Genomic DNA, 21,417 nt, shown 5'->3' with positions numbered 1-21,417 from the left:
GAATCTCATAAATGTACTTTATCTAAGTGCCATCCTTATAATGATGGGATATTGTTTATGCAATACTTGCATAAAACAAGAAAGGTTGCTGGCGTTTGCTATAGTTTAATGTCTCTGAAGACCCTAGTACGAGGCAGTGAGACCTTTAGGAGGCTTTAGGTCAAAAGTGGTGTCTTTGAAAGGATGGTGGACTCCAGAGCCTTGATTTCATGTTCTACTTCTTGAGGACGGAAGTTCCACTCTGCCCATTCCCTGCCACGAACTACAGGCCCCCAAACCATAGCGTTACCTGGTCAGGGGATGACATCTATTAAATGGTAAGCTGGTGAGTGTCCCATCTGTCCACATGTAGTAGCTCATCACTAAACCCGACATTCGGAGTGAGGCTGTTTCACCGCCTCCCACAAGACTTCCCTGTGACTCTACTCCTACAGAGTACTGAACAGACCAAACACCTACGATAAACAAAGGTGCTTTATTTATTCAGAAGAGTGGTTACAATTAAATAGATCCATACGTTCCCAAATAGTGTTCCAAACAATATGGATCAATCAAGAATCCATTTGGGTGTTTGTATACGTTTGAAAGGTGTCAGGACAATACACACTGGGAGAAGCAGAAAGAACCAGAGAATGTAACTTGGCGCCCTGTGCCTGGGCAGCCCTGGAGAGCTGGCTGAGGATGGATTTCTCTTCTTTAAAGAGAAGGGTCCTCGCCCTTTGCGGTCCCCCTCCCCCCCAGTGCTGAGGATGGAACCGAGGGCCACAGAGTAACACACAACAGCTCGGAACCCCACTAGTTTTTAGACCACTCTCCTCTAGTGCTCAAATTCAGGACAGGCCCACACTGGCGGAAAACTCAGGTAGTGCTGGGCACACCCAAGAATGGCGTGTGATGCCGATGTCAAAGGAAATGCTGACCTGACGGGGCACTCAGCACTCCTGCGACACGAGATGCGTGCAGTCATCAACATGGTAACTCAAAATTGACATGTAGGACACTTGATTCGGATACAGACTTCTTTTAAACACACTATGGTAAGACTTTGGTAATAAACTGGAGGGAGAATGAGTAGGTGAACTTTCTACTTTTTGCATAGTTTTTCTATAAATCTGAAATTGCTTAAAAAAATTAATAGCTGAATATGACTTAGTTGGACTAGAGGCGCTGGGGGTGGTTAGAGCGTAGCTCAGCAGGAGGAAGATGTGTGTCAATTCATCTCTGGTAGCCTGTGGCGGTAGGGTGGGAGTTAGAAGGAGGACTTTTAAAGGATCCTATTTTACGGCTAATCCTGAGAAGGCAAAGAATCTCGGTTCCTTCTCGCCTAATTTCAGGCTGGAAGAACATTTTGATACTGCTTTTGGGGTAGTTTATCCATTACGCATTTTTCCTGTCAATTTTATAGTTTTCTATTCCTTTTAGCATGTTCAAGATGTAACACATTATCTTCTAGACACAGAGATGGGAAAATAAAGCCTGCTAAAAGAGAGTATCAGGGACTCGGGTCGGCCGTGTGTGAAACGGCGGATGAACCCAGCTCACCACACCTGCTGTCAAAACTGTTCCAGGAGTGGGAACAGAACCAAAGCCCACAGCCTGGGCTTGACTCAAGTCTCTGGTGACAATTCTTGTCCCAAATGCTAATATGATTTCTGAGCTGAAGTTCTTTGTCACCTATGGGGCACATTTTCTGCCACCTTCTTCATTACTCCTTGAGTTTCTTGGAACAGGATCACATTCTGGACTCCCGATGTTAGGAATGTTTTCATTCAGGGTACACATGCATTTGTAGTCCCAAATAAACTCTTAGTTTTGGGTCACCAATCTCCAAAGCGTTGGCAACAGCTCCACAAAGTGTCCCAACAGGGGAAGGACCTGGTGCTTTACAGTTAGGTGAAGTTCATCCCTTGCAGGTGAACTTTGTTTTTCCGGGGCATCTTATATTTTGTATCTACTGTTCAGTAAAAACTCAGTCCCGCTAGCTGTTTCCGGTCAGACTTCTTGACAGCAGGGTCCAGGGTTACAACCATTTTCCCCACCTGGTTCCTCTCCCTGATGCTGTGACTTGAGCCACGCATTTTCAGCACAGAATCATTTTCTCAGATAGGACTCCTGAGGGGCAATCAAAATCCCTTTCCTCTAGCGCCATCTGGAGGAAAGGAGACTACTTCGCCTGTTCCTTCTGAAAACCATTTTCCCACGCCTCTTCTGGATGCTAGTCTGGGTTTACTTCTTGCTCATTCCTCACCTGGAAAGTCTGTACATGCTGAGCGGCTATGAAGTAAGGGATAATTTAAGCTATTTTCTTCCTGGTTTGCCTGGAAAACTGCTTTTGCCTTCTGCTCAGAGGCTCCCTAATGTGTCTTGATCAAGTGGTATGCTCTTTTATCATCTTTATTTGTGTGTGTGCTAGTGCCCAAGGCCAGGGGCATTGGCTCCCTGGTGCTGGAGTTACAGGCAGTTGTGAGCTGCCCAACACGCAATCTGAACTGGGGTCTGGGAGAACAGGAAGTACTCTTAAACACTGACCCGTCCCTCCAGTCCTGTATTTTGAAGCCTTTAGAATAAAAAAACATTAAAAAAAAAACACCCAAGAGCTGATTTCTATGAAAGATGCTTTAGTGTTTTCTCATTTTACGTTACACATACTGAAGACAGTGAGAAGTTGCAGTTTAACGGTAACGCAATCACTGCAACTACGCAGTGAAGTATACAAACCATTCTTTCTTGCAAGCACTTGATAAGCTAGTGAAAAAACATCCAATTATCTTGAAAAAGCAATACCATCATCCAGACATCAAAAGGGTCAGTGAAATGAAGGATGTAGAAAGAGGGATCGTAGTCCCCGACTGTGCAGTGCTGAATGTCCTCACTCGTTAACAAGAAACATATGGAACAGAGTGGCGAAGTTACTGCAGAAAATGGCAAGTGTACTCAGAAAACACAGGTTGACTTTGGGTGGGTTTCCTCGATCACCTGATACAGCCAGGACCCCAGTGGGGCTTCATCACACAAATTCTTGACTGTTTCTAAAACAGCAGGAGCAGAGGACACAAAAGCAACAGGCCAAGGCACTCCCTTCAGGCTTCCCAGTGTAAGGGCTTTAAACTTAGCATTTTCCATTCAGATGCTCCTGGAGGTTCATGCAGACACACTGAATTGCTGGTTCGCGTCCTTCCTCGCAGTCTATGAGAAAGACACTCATCCCAGTGTTGGGAGTGACCGACGAAAGTTCAACTTTGCCTAGTGTTGCTGGCAATGAGCATTTGAGGTCACTGATGAGGTAACCAAAGAGGCTTCTCATGTAAGCTCCATGGCTCACAACTAAGATGCTGGCCGCTAAGCCTGGGGCGCCACCATCAGGATGCAACTCTAAACTGTCCCGTTTTCCTACAGGGAACACCTCCGCCAAACTGCTCTCCAGACAGCTGCCTGGAGCTCTGGGGAAGAAGTTTTCTCTCTGACCTGTCCCGTCCAAGACGTACTGGCAAAGGAAATTGAAGAAATCCTTTGCACGTATTTTCACCTACAATGAAAGAAGTACAAGAGGAAAGAAAATGAAGCTAACGGTGTCCTCAAAATACAAGCCTGAAATACACAATTGACCGCTAAAACCCCAAGGCTTCTACAGGACTTCAAAAAATCACTAGTTGCTAAAGACATTAAGAAAAAGGGAGGGGGCCGGAGATGGCTCAGAGGTTAAGAACACTGACTGCTCTTCCAGAGGACCCGGGTTCAATTCCCAGCACCCACGTGGCTGCTCACAACTGTTGGTAGCTATAATTCCAGGGTTTGCAACACCCATGGCAAAAACACCAATGCACATAAAATTGAAGGAGAGAGAGGGAGAAGGAGAGAGAGGGAGAAGGAGAGAGAGGAAAAGAACAGAACAGAAAAGAAAAGAAAGAGGGAAGAGAAGAGGAAACACCTTGGTGGGCAAAGCGCTTGCCACACAGCATGAAGACCAGACCTCTGGGGATCCACTGCCTGCCCCCACCGCCTGTGCCAACACTGCCTATACCACCACCTCGTGTTAAGTTTTTCTTAGTATCATCTAAGAGAGCGAGTACTTCTATCACCAGGGATGGCTGCTGGCTCACAGTAGTTGAGACAGACAGGGTAACTTGGAAAATGGGGGTGTCGGGGTGGGGAGTAGGCAGCTGTCTTCAAAGTTTGCAAACCACTTGGCTGTCAGTCACAAACAGCTAGGGTACAAAACCAGTGAGAATTCACTGACTAGGTCACTAGCCAGTTCACTGATGTGCCAGCAACGTGGCAACCTAGATGCGGGCTACATACCTGCTCCAGTGTCTCTCCTCCGGGCGGAGCGAACATGGGACACTCTTCCCCAGCGGCTTTGGCCATGGCTCTCATCTCGCTCAGTGGCTTGCCTTCTACGACCCCATACTTCTGCAAGAGTCCAGTTAGACAAAGGTGCTGCTTAGCTATAACAGTAAAGGCCCTTGGAAATCTGAAACTGTCCAGGAAGGAGCCCAGCTTCCTTCACGTATTTATTATCCCATCTCCCCTGAACTGCTGGCGGGAATGCACTCTGCAAAGGCCCATGCCCCATAACACAGTCAGGGTGCTTTGTCCAGGTGTCTGTGGGAAAGAACTTCCTGAGGCTATCCCAAGCAGATGATGGGGGCTTTGCCAGACAAACAAGGGATCTGCCCAGTTCTGAAGATGGAGAGATTGCAGCACAAGGCCCTGCCTGCCCACCAACATCATGCCTGACTGTTTTCAGCGCCAGTTCTCAGGCAGAGTGGAAACTTCCTTCTGCCAGAACTTGGGATGTACCTTGACCGAGAGAAGGCACACAAGCTGAGAGAGGAAGGGCTTTTAGAATGCTCGCACCGTTCTGTTCCATTTTTATCCACGATCAGAAGGAACCAGAGCTGAGAGAAATGTGGCTGAGCTTGGAGTCAGTATCGTAGGGCATAAAAAATACCAATGCTCCTTGAGATCCGGGTTCAGATCTCAGATTGGAAATCTCCATGTGCCTTGCCCAAATTTAAATCTCAGTTTATTTGTTTGTGGTTTTTCAAGACAGGGTTTCTCTGTAGCTTTGGTGCTTGTGTCCTGGAACTCACTCTGTAGACCAGGCTGGCCTCAAACTCACAGAGATCCGTCTGCCTCTGCCTTCTGAGTGCTGGTGTTAAAGGTGTGAGCCACCACCATGGCCTTGCTGAGTCTCAGTTTTAAGACTCACTTCTGGTATACAAACTGGGTGAAAGCAAACTCACACACACTCACAGTGAGGGCAGGAGAGAGGGAAAACACTTTATTATCTTTACTTTAAACTTCCCCACAGTATAACAAGTTTTTACCAGTGTGATCTTCTTCTGTAACTCAAGACACGTACCTCACATGGTTAAATGTGCTCTTCGTAATATGTAGTACGACATGACAGTTGAGTAGACTCATAATATGTAGTACGACATGACAGTTGAGTAGGCTCCCCCTCCTCACCCCTACCAGCCTCTCCTCGATCCTCCCCCTCTGTGCTGAGATTAAACCCAGGGCCCTAAACATTCTAGCCAAGAACTCTACCACTAAGCTATTATCTCTAGATCTTGATTTTTTTTTGATAGGATCTATGTAGCGCAGGCTGGCTTCACATTAACAACCCTCCTGCCTCCACTTTCCAAGTGCTGAGATTACAGATGTGTGCCACTATGCCTAGCTACACAGATCATTAATATATTAGTTGATTTTATACTCCCAAGAAAGAGCCAGAGCAGTAGCTCAGTGGTAAAGAGCATTGGCTGCTCTTCCAGAGGATCCAGGGTTCGATTCCCAACACCCACATGGCGGCTCACAACTGTCTATAACTTGAGTCCCAGAAGATTCAACATCGTTTTCTGGTCTCCTTGAAAACTAAGCATGCCTGTGGTTCATAGTTATATATGCAGGTAAAACATTCATACGTAAAAATATATTAATTAAAAATAAGTTCATGAGAGGACTGTATCTGTGCTTTACAAGGGATGGCTCACTGAAATCCACAATAAAAGGTTAAACAAGTTACCCTTTCCCGAAGTCTGGAGTCATACTTCACCGCCATGTCTTTGCAAAATTTGCTTTTCTCCAAAATGCCACATATGGTCTGAAAAGCAAAAAACAAATGTTTATTTTTTCTTTCTTCTTCTTCTTTTAAATAAGAATGGGTCACCATGAAGTTTCAAAAGCGTGCCACTCAGCTTTTTATGAATTACTAGCAATAGTGTTCCTGGGCAGAAATTGTTTCTCTGGCTGGGGCTGCAGCTCGGTGGCAGAGCACATGCCCAGAATACATGACATCTGGGGCTTGTGGCTTCTCTTCATGCCTGACTCTGGTATTTACTGCTATGTACATCGAGTCCACAGGGCCAATTCAGACTATCACCTGCTTTTACAAATAAAGATTTATTAGAACTCAGCCACATGAGCAGTTACTGATACACTTTGTGCAACTGCATTCATTTCATAATGGTATGAACGGAAATAAAGAGCTGTCACAGACAGCACAGAGACTGTCAGACCTAGAGGGCTTGTTATCTGCTCCTTACAGAAAAGACATGCTACCCTTCGTTGTGGCTCTTCATGTGTGTGTGTGTGGTATGCACACATGTATGCACATCTGGGCTGGTGTGCTCCGGGAGGCCCTGAGTTGACCTGGAGAGTGTGCCTGAATTACGTTCCACTTTACTTATTCAGGTAGATCTCTTGTTGACCCCGGAGCTCATCAGTTCTGATTTATCCAGCTAGCCAGCTTGCTCCAGGGATCTCTCTGTCCCCCAGTTGCTGGGATGGCTAGTGTCGGCTGCAGACACCCATCCACTTTATACACTGAGCCATCTTCTCACTTCCTACTCCAGTTCTAACTCTTTATGAAGCTGTTTCTAAACAGCTGCCGATTCCTTTAAGTCTCAGTCTTATTTATTGTCAGTTTTCCAGTTTTCCCCTGATTCCTGTTCCCTTGTTCCCAGTTCTCTGCTTAGTCTCCCGGTTCATCTTTCACCAAGGCATAAGGTAACATCTGAAGTTCTATGTCTAATGATGGGTCTGATAACCAGGCTTGATCCCTGAGCGTGAGGAGACCAGGCAGGGGAATGGTAAGTTCAAGGCTAGACTGAGCTACACAGCAATACACTATTTCGAAACAAAAATAATAAAGTCTCTATCTATAACTGCTGGGTCTGGCTGTGCTCTGTTATTTTGCTTGTTTTTGCTCATTTTCTTCTTTACCTCCCCTCTCCCCCCATATGCCTTGTGGTTTTGTCTGTTTTCAGTACCTCACTCCCTTTGTGAGAGTGTATGTGGACATGTGGGCATTATGGCAGGCACCTGGACGTTAGAGGACAACTTAAAAGAGTCAATTTGCTCCTTCGTGGGGGCCCACAGAAGTGGGTCCGCTCCACCTTGACTGAAGGCCAGAGAGCTCAAGCCTACTCTTGGTCTTTCAAAGTTATTGACAAAAGGTCTGAGTGGCTACAAACAAGATATCCTGGCCTAGTGGGTGGTGAGTTGGTGTTTTAGATATTAAGATGGCCACGGGGTGGATCCGCTCCACCTTGACGACAGGTCAGAGAATACAAGCCTATTTCTGCTCCTTCAAGACCCAGGGAGTGGCTGCCTACAGGACACTTGGTCTAAGATGTAGGAGCTGCATGTCCTGCCTGACCAAGAGAATACTTAACTCAGGATATAGTGGCTATTGTTTCAAGAATTGAAGCAAGTAATTGTTCTGTTTGCTCTCCATGTCCTATAAAGCAGTCTTTTGCCTTCTTCCCCCGCTTTTGGATTGGGGTATATAAGAGATGGAAAATAAATGCAGGTGTGCTCAGTATTCACTGGGTTGCCCTCCTGGTTCTATCCTATGTCTCTGTGTTTCTTGCTATCTCTGTTCCTCCTACCTAACTTTTCTAATCCACATACCCCTACCTTGGAAGGTACAAACCCAGTTGAGGCTGGACCCCGACACTCCTTCTATCACATGGGTCCCACGTGGGTCCTAGGAATTGAACTTGAGCCGTCAGGCTCGTCAAGCACCTCACCTACTGAGCCATCATCTCATTAGGCTCTGGAAGTGGGGTTTTCAAACTCATTGTTGTTAAGCTTCTGACCTATCCCTAGACACTTAGCCCGAACTCACCTGCTTAGTCCTCGTGAGGTCACTGGAGAAAGCGTGTGTAAACTGCACATTGTTCAGAAACCGACCAGCAGCAGCTGCTTGCTTAAACCCAGTCTCAGAAAGGGGCTCATCTACTCCTTGTCCTATGAAGGATAGAACCATTCAAAAATGTTTTATCAGCCAGGCAGTGGTGGCGCATGCCTTTAATCCCAGCACTGGGGAAGCAGAGGCAGGCGGATCTGTGAGTTTGAGGTCAGCCTGGTCTACAAGAGCTAATGCCAAGACAGGCTCCAAAGCTACAGTGAAATCCTGTCTCAAAAAAACAAAAACAAAAAGTACTGTAGTGATATTTTGTTTGTGTTTTAACAAATAAAGCTTGTCTGAAGATCAGAGTGCAAAGCTAAGTCACTATGCCAGGCAGTGGTGGCACACACCTTTAATCTCAAGACTCCAGAGACAGAGACAGATGGATCTATGAGCTATGCTAGATTGATCCAGTCTCAAAGAGAAAGAGCCTGGCAGTGTTGGCTCACGCCTTTAATCACAATATGTGGAATTAAATAATGATGTGGGATTCTCCTCTGTATGTTGTGATTACCATTGATTAATAAAGAACTGCTTTGAGCCTATGGCAGGGAAGAACAGAAATAGGTGGGGAAAGCTAGGCTGTATTCTGGAAGAAAGAGGGTGGAGTCAAGGAGAAGCTATGGAGCCTCCAGAGACAGACATGCTGAAACTTTACTGGTAAGACTCAGCCTCGTGACAATACACAGATTACTAGGAATGGGTTAAATTAAAATATAAAAGTTAGCCAATAAGAAGTTAGAGCTAATGGGCCAAGCAGTGATTTAATTAATACAGTTTCTGTGATATTATTTCGGGTCTGAGCAGCCAAAACAAACAAGTGGTCTCCTCACAACAAAGTGCCTTTAATCCCAGCACTAAGAAGAAGGAAACGGGAGCTCAGTGCAGTCTGAGCAGCAGTCTGAAGCAGACAGAGGAGGCAGTCTGAGGACAGGATCGCCTATTTGGTCTGAGCATTGGTAGAGGTAAGAATTATAATGGCTGCTTCTCTGATCTCTCAGTTTTCTTGGGTACCAGAACACCTGGCTTCTTAGAAAGCTGATTCTAAACAGCAAGCCAGGGAGCCATAGCTCGATGAAGACTCACCTACTCGGATGTTTCCCGAGGTCTCTAGGGAATTCTGTCCTACTGAGCCATCTGGGCTCCTCCCTCTTTTATGTCTGTCCATTTCTCCACCGGATGGGCTATGCCCAAGCAGGCTGTGTTCCTGCAGGCTGCCTCAGGTGGCGATGCCACTCTCTGCTGTCTACAGGGTCAGCACTGACCCTACACCTCTTCCTCCCTCCTTTCCTTTCTAGTTCACCCTTGCGGGGGTGGGGGTGGGGTGAGGTGGGTATAAAACCAGACATGACGTCTCACACCTACAACCTCAGCACCTGTGAGGCTGAGACAGGAATACTGCAGTGGATTAGAGGTCTTTCTGACCTACAGAGTAAGCTGTAAGCCAGCCTGGACTTTAAAGAATTTTTAAATTAAAATGCTATGAAGCCAGGGGCAAAGCACAGCAGACGGTGAAGGACCATCCTACAAGGAAGGAACTAAACTGGATGTGTTACTCATTGCTGGCCTCCAGGATGCGAAGCAAGCCTCTGAGCTATACCTCAGGAGAGGATGGAAGCATGATGTTATCAGCACATGCTGGCAGGCGGGGGAGGGGCTGCTGTGTGGAACAGAGGGCTGGAAAGCCAAACAGACCCTGGGAGGAGGCTAACAGTCTCAGGTAAGAAGGAAAATGAAACACAACCCCCCTTCAGAGAAAAGCATTCTCAATAAGGGGTAATAAGCTCTCACTCATTTAAAGCAAACAAAAGGTCAACACAAAGATCCAGCATTCACTCTGTGTGTGAGTGTGCACACTCACGCACATCATGAATGAAAGCCAGGAAGACCAGCCAAGGGATTTAGAAACACTAAGATTTTTAGATATTAAAATCAGCAGCAGAGATTAGAGACAGATTCAGAATAATCGATGAACAAAACCTGCCAAAAATGTGACAGTCTTCTAAAGAATCAAATCTTTTTTTTTTTGAATGAAGGACTTGATGAGGAAAATCCCTCCCTGGGCAGCAATTTAGCAGGAGGGCGTGTGAGGCCTCAAACACAGAACTGAGGACAACTCAGAAGCCAGCGCAGGCACCGGGAGGAGCTGGACCAATCCACCCATGTGCTGTGGATATGAAGGAAGAGAGAATTCCCACATGCACTTCTGGTTAAGGCACCCCAGAAGAGGTGGCTTATAAACCGAAGATACCCATCTCTCACTGCTTTGCAGGTCCAACTTCTGGGTCAAGATGCCAGCATGCCAGGGTTCTTTCTGGCGAGGTCCTCTGCCAGGGCACACGGGGGGGGGGGGGGGGGAGAGTTCAAATTGCAGAAGGAGAACAGGAAAACTCTCTGGGGTATCACCCAGAGGAGGGGTGACACCTCTCCTTTGTGAGAGATGACCCTTGTAAGCTAGTCACTGGGGGGTCAGAATTTCAACACAGGGATTTGGAGGGATACAAGCATTAGTCTACAACGTACATCTAACTGAATTCCAGAGGACCATGAGAGAAAGTGGAGGGGGTAATGAAGAGACAGCGGCAGACTGCTTTCTGGAACTGAGGGGAGGCGCAATCTAGAGCTGACGAGAACACAAACAGAAAGCTGCTTCCTGGCTTGCTCAGCCCGTTTTCTTATACAGCTCAGGCCCACCTGCCCCATGATGGTACCACGCATAGTGAGTTGGGCCCTTGTAATCAATCATTAATCCAGAAAATGTCCTACAGACGTGCCCACAGGTCAGCCTGGGGGTGGCAATCTTGACTGCGGGTGCTTCTTCCCAGATGACCCTAGCTTGTGCCATACTGGCAACAACAAGCTGGCACAGGTACTCATCTTAGCCTGGACTTGTGACCTTCAGAAGTGGGTGAAGAAAACAAGAGTGTTTTCTGAGCCACCCAGTCTGTGGTAACCTGTTACAACAGCCTAGGCTGATCACAAGAGGTCAGAAGCACAACAAATCTAAAGGTCTGTATGAGAAGATCTATGGCTAGGGAGAAACAAATGCAGTCGAAAAGAAGAAAAAGTAAAGCAAAGAAGACAGGCTAGAAAAAGAGGGGGGAGCAACAGCAAAAGAAAAAATAAAAGATTAAACATACAAGTTAGCAGGGTAAAAGTGCCCAAACTTGCCTGAGAAAGACTGGATTTAAAGATTTATTTTACTGTTTTTGTAAATGATGTGGGTCTGGGCAGGTGTGTGAGTGTGTGCGCGCACATGCATGTACATATGATTGCAGTGCCTGTAGAGGCCAGAAGAGGGTGCCAGATCCCCTGGAGCTGGAGTTGAAGGTGGTTGAAAGCCACCCAGTATGGATGCTGGGAAGCAAATTGGAGTTCTCTGTAAAACCACTAAGCTACCTCACCAGCCTCATAAGGGCTGTGTGGGGCTTTGCTTGTTTTTTTAAAAAGGGGAGTGGGGAAGAAAACTGAGCACCCAGCTTACAAAGTCAGGAGGAGACAAACAGCCTAGAAATGAATGTGAATGCAATCCTGATTGCTGGAAGCAAAGACCTGTATTTTAAGATCTGCATTTTGTTTACAGCCATCTTAAGTTCACAAGTAAGACCTTTGCAGGCAAGTTCCGGACCTAGGACATTAGCCTAGTGAGACCAGCAGGCACCAGGCTTTTAGAAACAATTAGCATTTTCCTTTGTTATTCAACAATCACAGACCCTCAGTATTTACCTATCAGCTAGGGGTGTCTCCAGGCCTGAATTCCAACAGACCTGACACACCCTTCCCTCCCTGCTGGTCCCTTTACTATCTAACAGCCTCTGAGAAAAAATTAAATGCGGTGGCTTGATCAGAAACACTGTCTTGCCGTCAGTCATTTCTCGTGTCTCTTGCCCCTCCATTCCTCCCCTAGGTTTATCAGGTATCACCCATTCGTATCCCACTAGCCGGGATACCTGGTTATCCATGTTCAGGATCTGGGGTCAGGTTGGTGAGGGGCCCAGACCCAAGGATAACTCAGGTGGGCACGCACTACACTCAGAAGTAAAGGTGGTTTAGGCACACAACCCATAGGTCTCCAGAAAGGGAGCCAGACACACTGAGAAGGAAAACCAACTTCTGCACAGCCCAGAATTTCCTACCCCAACACAAAAAGCAAAAGCTTTTAGAATCAACCAGAGCACAGAAACAACATCTGCCCAGAAGTTCACCAGGATAGGGCCCAGCATGCAATATGACAAGAACCACCCCAGAACATAGAGAATTTCACTGTCAGTACAGAAATCAACTAACTGTTTGGAAAAGTGTTAATACTAGCCTGTAAATGTAATATTTCCTAATATAAAATCATTTTTACAGAATAAACTGAAAGACCTGGATAAATCCAGACCCCCCCACCAGCAAGAAGAAAATAGCCAAAAATCCAAGCAGGAAGAGAAGAATCAAAAATCTAGGATTAGCTGGGTCAGTAACTATGTTTCAGGAACTAGCTGAAGATAAAGTTAGATTGTAATCTTGAGAATCTTGAAAAAACGGGGAGTTTCCCCCTTGTGATTATCATTGTACTGGTTTAGGAACTAGCTGATTATGACCTTGGGAGTGGTCCTGAGAGGCAGGGAGTTGCCCCCTTGTGACCATCACTGGATTTTCGGAATTTTCTTTGACCCTTTTGGATTACTGGGCTGTGGTTTCTTCCCTTAAAAGCTCCTTCTCCTGGTCACTAGGGGTTAAACTCTTCCCCTGCGTGGGTTATGAGTCTCAGCCCCAGTGCACTGGTTCCCGAGCCTCGTGTGATTGCAGCAAGGCCGGTCTCTCGTGAGTTACTGGGGGGGGGGGGGGTCATGTTATCCCGAGACTTGAGTGAGAGTCTCCCCAGCACTGGGGGTCTTTCAAAACCAGTCTTGAACTCCTTGAAGTCCAAGGGCCTCAAACTCACAGAGATCCTCCCGCTTCAGCACTTACCTGCTGGGATTACTGGCATGTGTCACCTGGTTTTAAGCACATTTCAAGAACCCAGCACAACTTTGTCCTTGGTGACCGGGTCCCTTTGAGGGACCGGATGACTGGAGAACCCTCGTGTAACATGTTCACTTCAGAGATCTTCCTGGTGATCGACTGTTTTAGTCAAAGTCTATGGTTACCATGGTACCCTCATCCCCTAGTCCCAGTCCGATTTACTGCTCTTGCCGCGGTGCCTCCTACCAGTCCCTCCCCTTCCAAATCTGATTAGGCCACCATCAGATAAGACTAACCTTGAATGATTTTCTCCTTATTAAGTCTTGTTTCACCACTAAAATAAAAAGAAAGAAAATACATTACCGAATTATTTCTGAAAAGAAGAAAAATGACAACAAAGAGTAATGACATTCATAATAAATCTTAAACTTCCAAATCTAAACATTTTCTTTCCAATCATCCACCCCAACTCATGAATTCCAAGTCAAGAATTCCCTTATGAAAGCAAATGTATATGGATCAGGAAACCAATGTTACGTGAACTGCTGGAGGAAAAAGCTATTTATTTAAAAGGCAGTGTGTACGCATTTATTTGATGAGGTGTCCCTGTTAAAGATAAGTATATTGATTGATCAAGACTTCAAACAGGACTGCAACCAGGGTGGCAGGCTGTGGGTCACCGCCCTGAAGAAGCAAGCACATGACTGGGTGTGAAAATGGGAAAAGAAAGAAATTCCCAGACCCTTGGCATCCACCCAGAGTTAACCTGGGTTCTAGAGCTGAGACAGTCACACCGTGAGGGGGCTCCAGCCGCCTTGCCTGCCAGGAGTGCACCCAGCTGGTGTGCGGCTACACTGAGGGGTTAAAAAATCCAAACGAAGGTCCTGAGTTCAATTCCCAGCAACCACATAATGGCTCACAACCATCTGTAATAAGGTCTGGTGCTGTCTTGTGACCTGCAGGCATAGACACAGACAGAATATTGTATATATAATAATAAATAATTTAGAAAAAAATCAAAACAATCCCAACCAGAAAGCAACCAGAAGACCCACAAGACTGGAACCATTTCCAGGAAGTATCTGGGTAAACTGAGGCTGGAAGAGGGAGGTGAGCGAGCCTATTTGGCAAGGTAGACTTACGATAAAAGTCACCAAGTGAGGCCGGGGGACGGCTCAGTCTACCAGTAAGGTGACTACCACACAAGTGTAAGGGCTGAACTGGGATTCCTGCACTATGGAAATGCTGGGCACAGCGACGTGCACACTGGAGAGGTGGGGGACAGAGGGACCCCCATGAGGCTTGCTGGCCAAGACAGTAAGAGACCTTGCCTCAAAAATTACAGTGGAGAGCAATAGTGGAAGACACCCAATGTCAATCTGTGGACTCCACGCAGGCAGTGATCATGAACAAAGCTAATTCCTTAAAAACAAACACAGAGGCGGGCGGTGGTGGGGCACGCCTTTAATCCCAGCACTTGGTAGGCAGAGGCAGGCAGATCTCTGTGAGTTCAAGGCCAGCCTAGTCTACAAAGGGAGTTCAAGGACAGACTCCAAAGTTACAGAGAAGCCCTGTCTGGAAAAACAAAACAAAACAAAAACAAACAAAAAAAAACACAGAACGTAGAGTCTGTCCAAAAGACTTCAAGGGGGACTGGAGAGATGGCTCAGTGGCTAAAGGGACTTCATGCTCTTGCAGAGGACCAGGGTTCCATTCCAGCCGCCACTTGGTGGCTCTCAACTCCATCCCAGAGGCTCCAATGCTCTCTCTTCTGACCTCAACAGACATCAGACACACATGTGATACATGCATATATTCTGGAGAAACACTCACATACATAAAAAAACAACACGAAACGTGTGTGGAAAGAGAACAACCTCCACGATAAAGGACTAAAGGGCAAGGCTGAAATAATAGTGAAGTGAGAGAAATGGAAAACACTTGGATGCACAGAAGGAAACACCGAAAGGATACATTTAAAAAGAGGTCCAGTCATGGCAGCACACGTCTTTAATCTCAGCACTCGGGAGGCAGAGGCAAGTGGAACTTTGTGAGTTCGAGGCCAGCCTGGACTGCATAGCTACATAGTGAGTTCCTGCCAGAGACACAGTGACTATCTCTCTCAAAAATAAAATGAAGTTTTGTTTTGCTTTCTAAGGGATGTAGCTCAGTGGTATTATAGCACTTGCTTACCATGCAAGATCTCAGATTCAATACCAAGAACTGCAAAATTAACTAAGTAATTAAACTATAAATAAATAATCAGTGTGGTCTCGCATGGGTAGAGAAGTAAGAACAGGGAGAACTGGTTTGGTTCCTAAACATGCAGATATAAAAACAAAATGCATGATTACCTAAATGAAATTACTATGTATAGAACTATTTAGGGCTTGGTTTTGCCATTATTGATGGACCGCTATCAATAAAGGAGTTCCTAGCATCCAAGTCTTGCAGCATCTTAAGAAATGTCCACAGAAAAGGACATTAACCTCTGACATGAGTTCAGCAGCACAAAGTCAAGGATGGCTCCTACAACAGAGAGGAAGGGTGGCCTGGGGTCACTTCTCTCAGACTAATAATCCTCCTGAGATCAAGAAAAACTGCTTCCTAGAGATTAATGCCTTTAATTCCAGCACTTGGGAGGGCAAGGAAAGAAGACTGTTCAAGGCCAGCCTGGGCTACGTATTGAGTTCCAGGCTATCTCAGGCTACAAAGCAAAGCTCTCTCAAAGAACCAAAAGTTGGGTTCGGTGACACAGCCTGAAATTGGAGGGTCAGGAGTTTGTGGTCATTCAAGTTACACATTGACTCTAAGGACAGCCTGGGCTACAGAAAACCTGTCTCAAAAGACTAAAGAAATAAAAAAGCTTTTAAATAGAACTATCACCCTCCTGATTACTCCCAGCAAGAGCCAAAGACACACCCTCACTGTGTACAATTAAAATCAAGGATGGGGAGCAAGGGAAATTCCTCAGATGATAAGTACACTGCTCTCCAAACAAACACGGGCAACCCAGCTTCATACCTGAAGACAAAAACTGGGTGGGCCCATAATGCCAGCACTGGGGAGTTGAAGAGAAGAGATAAACGTGATATAGTAAGCCACTTCTTTTAACTGTGGGCCAATCAAGATCTCTGCTGGGGCTGGAGAGAGATGCTCAGTGGGTAAGAGCAAGCAGAAAGACCTGTGTTTAGACCCTGGCACTCACTATACGGGAGGGTATGTGCCTGTAACCCAAGTGCTGGAGGGTTGGGGAGAGACAGGATCCTGGGGACTTGCTGGCTTAACTCCAGGTTCAGTTACTAAAGTCACTTCCAGTATCCCCACCTCCAAGTGTGCATATGCCCCAACACACACACACACACACACACACACACACACACACACACACACACACACCTGGTTCCTTTTAGCTTCTAGCAGGCATTTTTGCACTGAAGCCACTTTATAAATATTCAAAGACCAGGTATCCCCAAATAGAACTGTTTCCCAAAGTCTGTGTAAATATTTAGTATTAAAGCTTCAGCAGCTTTAAAGGGTCTCTAGCATCCTGGAGGCAGGTATTTAAAGCTAGTTTAGGGGGCGGGCAAGGCTAAGCAAGCGTTCGCCAGGGATTCACTTCCCTGAACCAGACTTTGGCTTATGAAGGAGGAGGCGGAGGCTGCGGAAAGGTCAGACAGATGTATTTGGAAGGAGTCATGGATACAGCACTCATTTTCAAATTCTGCAGGGCGATCCATTTCCGGAACAGAACACCCGGCTCCAGAGGAGTCTAGACACTTGTGCCAAGAACTGAAGTCTCATGACCAGCCATTTATAGGCTCTGTGGGTGGTGTGGGGGAGGGGTGCTGCATGGGACATGATGGGGGACACATAAGACACAGGACAGGCCCCGCTTAAATAAAACCACTTGTTCTTACTTAAAAATGAGTTCCTTAGCTCAGGTTTACGTGCTTAATCTGTTAGATCCCTTCAAAGGGTTCCGATTCAACAGACAGCTGCCAGCTGGGCACAACAGAAGTCAGGCGTCGTGGGAAGCTAGCACGCATGTGGGGTTTTCACAACACATTTACTCCCGTGTGCATAAAAGGGTAATTACAGCCTTGCCTGATGTCACCTGATGCTCAATCACGAATGCGACTCCATCCTAACTCCCTCTTACCAATCAATTAATTCATTGGCAAATACAGATTCCAAAGGTTAGCTTGAGAGGAAAGAAGACAAGAAGTAAATTAAATTTGGTTTGTGCTGTTATGCAGGAGTACTGACGCCGGCCTCCTTGTGCTCTAACTTTCATGAGAAATTATAGTTCAATACAAATGAGATTTGACGTTCGGAACCCAGGGTGTTCTAGTCCCAAAATGACACACCTCCATTTCCAAATATGAAGAAAAATTGGGAGCTGGTGAGATGACTCAGGGCCTAAGAGCACACTGGCTGCTCTTCCAGAGGGCCCAGGTTCAATTCTCAGCACCACATGGCACGCTAACTAACAACTGCCCATAACTCCAACTCCCGGGAATCTGACACCATCTTCTGGCCTCTGCGGGCACCAGGTGCACACATGGTACACAGACATACATTCAGACAAAACACCTATACACATTAGATGAACAGATTAAACATAACAAATTAAGATAAATATAAAATATAAAAATGAAGGATTTGACTAGACAAAATGAAATCGCTTTAAATTTCACTTGCATTATAATACAGTTCAATGCAGTTAAGTCAACTCTTCCAGGAGTCATTATCTTTAAGACTACCAGTCAAATCTGAAAGCAGGTCTGTTCTCGAACCTCGAGGCTTCCAGCTGTCACAGCTACCCCAGAAAGAGGCCAGCTGGGATAGCCATGACACGAAGGCAGCTAATCACAGCCCTGTCTTTATTTCAACATGTCCATCTTCCTGAGTCAAAAGGAGAATACCCGCCCCCTTTGGAGACAAGATCTCACTGGCCTGGCACTGCAGTGCAGATCAGGCTGGCCTTGAACTCCTCTGCCTCCTGCTGCTGGGATTTACAGGCTGCTGCACCACGGCCCACAAATAAAACGACTCTTAGCACCCCTTAAAATTATACCAGGAGGAGAAAAAGCAGCCCCGAAGCTGGTGATGTTCAAATGACGATCAAACACTAGCTGGGCTTTAATGTAACTGAGAGGCAGAGAACGGTGGGCTAATTTGCTCTGGTTCAAATCTTACCCAGCCAACTTGCCACGGGACTTTAAGCAAATGACTTGGGGTCTGATGCCCCTTACTCACCCGTGAATCACAGGTGTCAAGATAAGAAACTCCGTATTCACACAGGTACCTCCCAGTAAGAGGCTAAATGGGGGTCACCTTATTTTCCAAGCAGTTTCTCCAGCCCAGATTTCCTATAGAGCTTTCCAGCTGGGTCCAAAATATTCTCAGATTGAAAAGAGGGCAATGGTGCTGGGCGGTGGTGGCGCACGCCTTTAATCCCAACACTCGGGAGGCAGAGGCAGGCGGATCTCTGTGAGTTCGAGGCCAGCCTGATCTACAAGAGCTAGTTCCAGGGCAGGAACCAAAAGCTACGGAGAAACCCTGTCTCGAAAAATCCAAAAAAAAAAAAAAAAAGAGGGCAATGGGGACTGAAATGCCTACAGTGCTCCCAATAACGCTGTTTAACCTTTTTTTTTTTTTTTCGAGACAGGGTTTCTCTGTGGTTTTGGAGCCTGTCCTGGAACTAGCTCTTGTAGACCAGGCTGGTCTCGAACTCACAGAGATGCGCCTGCCTCTGCCTCCCGAGTGCTAGGATTGAAGGCGTATGCCACCACCGCCCGGCATAAAGCTGTTTAACCTTAAGAAAGTTAAGAACCCTCCCAGAACTTTCTAGAGAACACAGAGGATGCTGCAGAAGAGAGGAGGGAAGCAGATTTCTAAGTTGGTCATTGAAATGACTGAATCCTAAAAGCCCACTTCACATGATGCCCGAGATTAGTTTCCTATAAAGAAGGAACTGGACGGAGAAGGCGTCATTGAAAAAGAGGAAGGCGTTTGACCAGCTTCAAATGCTGTAAGCACTTCGATGAGCCATAAGAAGGCAAAAGGGTCACTCAGCCCCTTGATAAATGCAGACCTCACCCGAAGGCGGTTCTGATAAGTCTGGTCTACACAGGTGAGAATTAGCTGCATTTTAGCTAAATTTTACTTATAGAAGAACAAGTTATTAATTCCCAGATATCTAGCTTCCTCTCTGCTGCCATGTGCTCCATCTTCTCCATTTAATTCTCGCGGTCAACCCAGTGAGATTAGAAAGACTGCGGTCACCAATCTGCTTATCCAGACACAGGTCACAAAGATTAAATTAAGCCGGGCGATGGTGGCACATGCCTTTAATCCCAGCAGTCGGGAGGCAGAGGCAGGCGGATCTCTGTGAGTTCGAGACCAGCCTGGTCTACAGAGCTAGTTCCAGGACAGGCTCCAAAGCCACAGAGAAACTCTGTCTCGAAAAACCAAAAAAAAAAAAAAAACAAAACAAAAAGATTAAATTAAGTCTGCTTCTCAGATGCCTAGGCTATGAAGCTGCTCCTAGCTGGAGCCCCAACACCAACCAACTTCTCTTTGCCTTGAAAAACCTCTCCTGCTATTCACCCCGAAGGCGCCTCCCATCTTCACAGTGCAAACACGTGCTGAGAAGGAAAACGATAGGTGACCTAAGGTCGGACTCTGCTCTATGTAATTTGTCAAGATTTTAAAAAAAATATTCAGGGTGATGCAGTTGACAGAGAAGAGCTGGGGCTTTCTCTTCTTTCTCAGAACTGTAACCTATGAAGGTTAGTAAATTTCAAAAGTACCCCCGATGAGAGGAGAATCGGGGGTGGGGTGAGGGAGAAGGCAAGCAGCATCGGAAAGATGAGGCGCGGCCCAGCAATTCTGCAAACTCTGGATCTACTAGGGAGCAGAAAGGTCACGCTGAGAAGTCGGTAGACGGGGTCGTGTCCTCACTCTGGCTGGGAATCTTGATCGTGTGCTTCTCCACACTAGTGTCCTCGTGAAAACGGAAGGCTGCTGACATTTAAGACCTGCCATGCTCACGCAGGGTGGTGGGCCATAAAAGGAAGGGAAGTAGACCTGAGAGGACGCAAAGCAAAGTACATGGAGGACCACCCCCCTGGGCTTGGAGCACACAGGGACCAGCAGAGACCCAGGCCATGAAGCTCCCGGCGACTGCAATTACTCACTGGCGGATGATGGTCAAGGCGAAGCGCGGCATCTCGGCTGAAGCCCCAAGACGCAGGAGCCACAACCCGGTTTCCCCGTATCGCTCTGCGCCGGCACTGCGGGGCCACCTTGCCGGCACTACTTCCGCCTGCCCTGCGGACCGGCTCCATATCCATTGGCCGAAGCTGCCTTAACGTCATCACAAGGCTACCAATAGGAGCGGAGATTGAGCCCAAAGAAACCCCGCCCAGGCCAGTGTGGCGCTTGCGCCCCTGCGCGCCGGCCTGTGATTGGCGCCTGGCAGGTGCGCGGGCCCCGCCCTAAGATAACGCCCTGGGAGTCCAGCCAACTCTAGACCGCCGCCTGCGCCAGGGGCAGATAAGGACCGCTTTGATTTTTTTTTTTTTTCCTACAACTGATTTGAGGAAGGCCTGCGAGGTGTGTAGGGATTATAGCGTGCCAAGGCGATGACTCTCTCCCGGTGTACAGAACCAGGAGTTGCATCCTGTTAGGGTTAGCTTTATCCTTTACCTGGCAAGTAAGGTCAAGCTAGGTATGTCGATCTAGACCTGCCCGGAAACCCGGTTTCACTCTCAACTTCTTTTTTTTTTTTTTTTTTTTTTTTTTTTTTTTTTTTGGTTTTTCGAGACAGGGTTTCTCTGTGGCTTTGGAGCCTGTCCTGGAACTAGCTCTGTAGACCAGAACTCACAGAGATCCGCCTGCCTCTGCCTCCGGACTGCTGGGATTAAAGGCGTGCGCCACCATCGCCCGGCCACTCTCAACTTCTTAACCAAAAGCTTTAGTCAGTCCTCTTTCTTGCCTTCCGCTTTGAGGAGCCCGATCTTACCAAGCCAGTTCATCGCTCATGCTGCTCCCATCCATAATCAAGTCACTCTTCCATCTTGCCCTCCAGAAGTCTCCACTGATATCTGTTGTAACAGGAGTTGAATTCAACCACTCCTTACAATAGTCCCTACGTTAAAGAATGCGACCTTTATTGCCGTGACCTGGAATAAAGTCTTTCCCTTACAAACGGATGCAGCTACACAGATTCTGTATAAAAGCCTCCAAGAGTGGCTCAG

At 46.8% G+C, this 21,417-nt stretch overlaps 1 protein-coding gene across 1 annotated transcript; it reads right to left on the bottom strand.

The window, feature by feature from the left end:
* Window positions 1–456: 456 nt before the first annotated feature.
* On the bottom strand, window positions 457–20,495 carry Tigar (TP53 induced glycolysis regulatory phosphatase). The gene is made up of 6 exons (XM_075982691.1): window positions 20,356–20,495; window positions 13,447–13,484; window positions 8,138–8,259; window positions 6,032–6,109; window positions 4,300–4,410; window positions 457–3,526 (listed from the first exon to the last, which is right to left on the bottom strand). Exons 1-6 carry the CDS (start codon window positions 20,385–20,387, stop codon window positions 3,110–3,112), a joined length of 798 nt encoding a protein of 265 aa, XP_075838806.1. The 5' UTR covers window positions 20,388–20,495; the 3' UTR covers window positions 457–3,109.
* Window positions 20,496–21,417: the final 922 nt, after the last annotated feature.

Source organism: Microtus pennsylvanicus, chromosome 8 (genome assembly GCF_037038515.1).
Source record: "Microtus pennsylvanicus isolate mMicPen1 chromosome 8, mMicPen1.hap1, whole genome shotgun sequence".
NCBI lineage: Eukaryota > Metazoa > Chordata > Mammalia > Rodentia > Cricetidae > Microtus > Microtus pennsylvanicus.
This window is presented reverse-complemented; position numbering and strand designations above follow the sequence as displayed.

Bases quoted from the DNA above. Each gene is read 5' to 3' on its own strand.
- Tigar (XM_075982691.1), bottom strand. From the start codon at position 20,387: ATGCCGCGCTTCGCCTTGACCATCATCCGCCA. The intron at 8,260-13,446 runs GTTAGTCTTATC...TATCCTTCATAG, and splicing joins TAAGGAGAAAATCATTCAAG to GACAAGGAGTAGATGAGCCC. The intron at 3,527-4,299 runs GTATGTAGCCCG...CTTTCATTGTAG, and splicing joins GAGGAGAGACACTGGAGCAG to GTGAAAATACGTGCAAAGGA.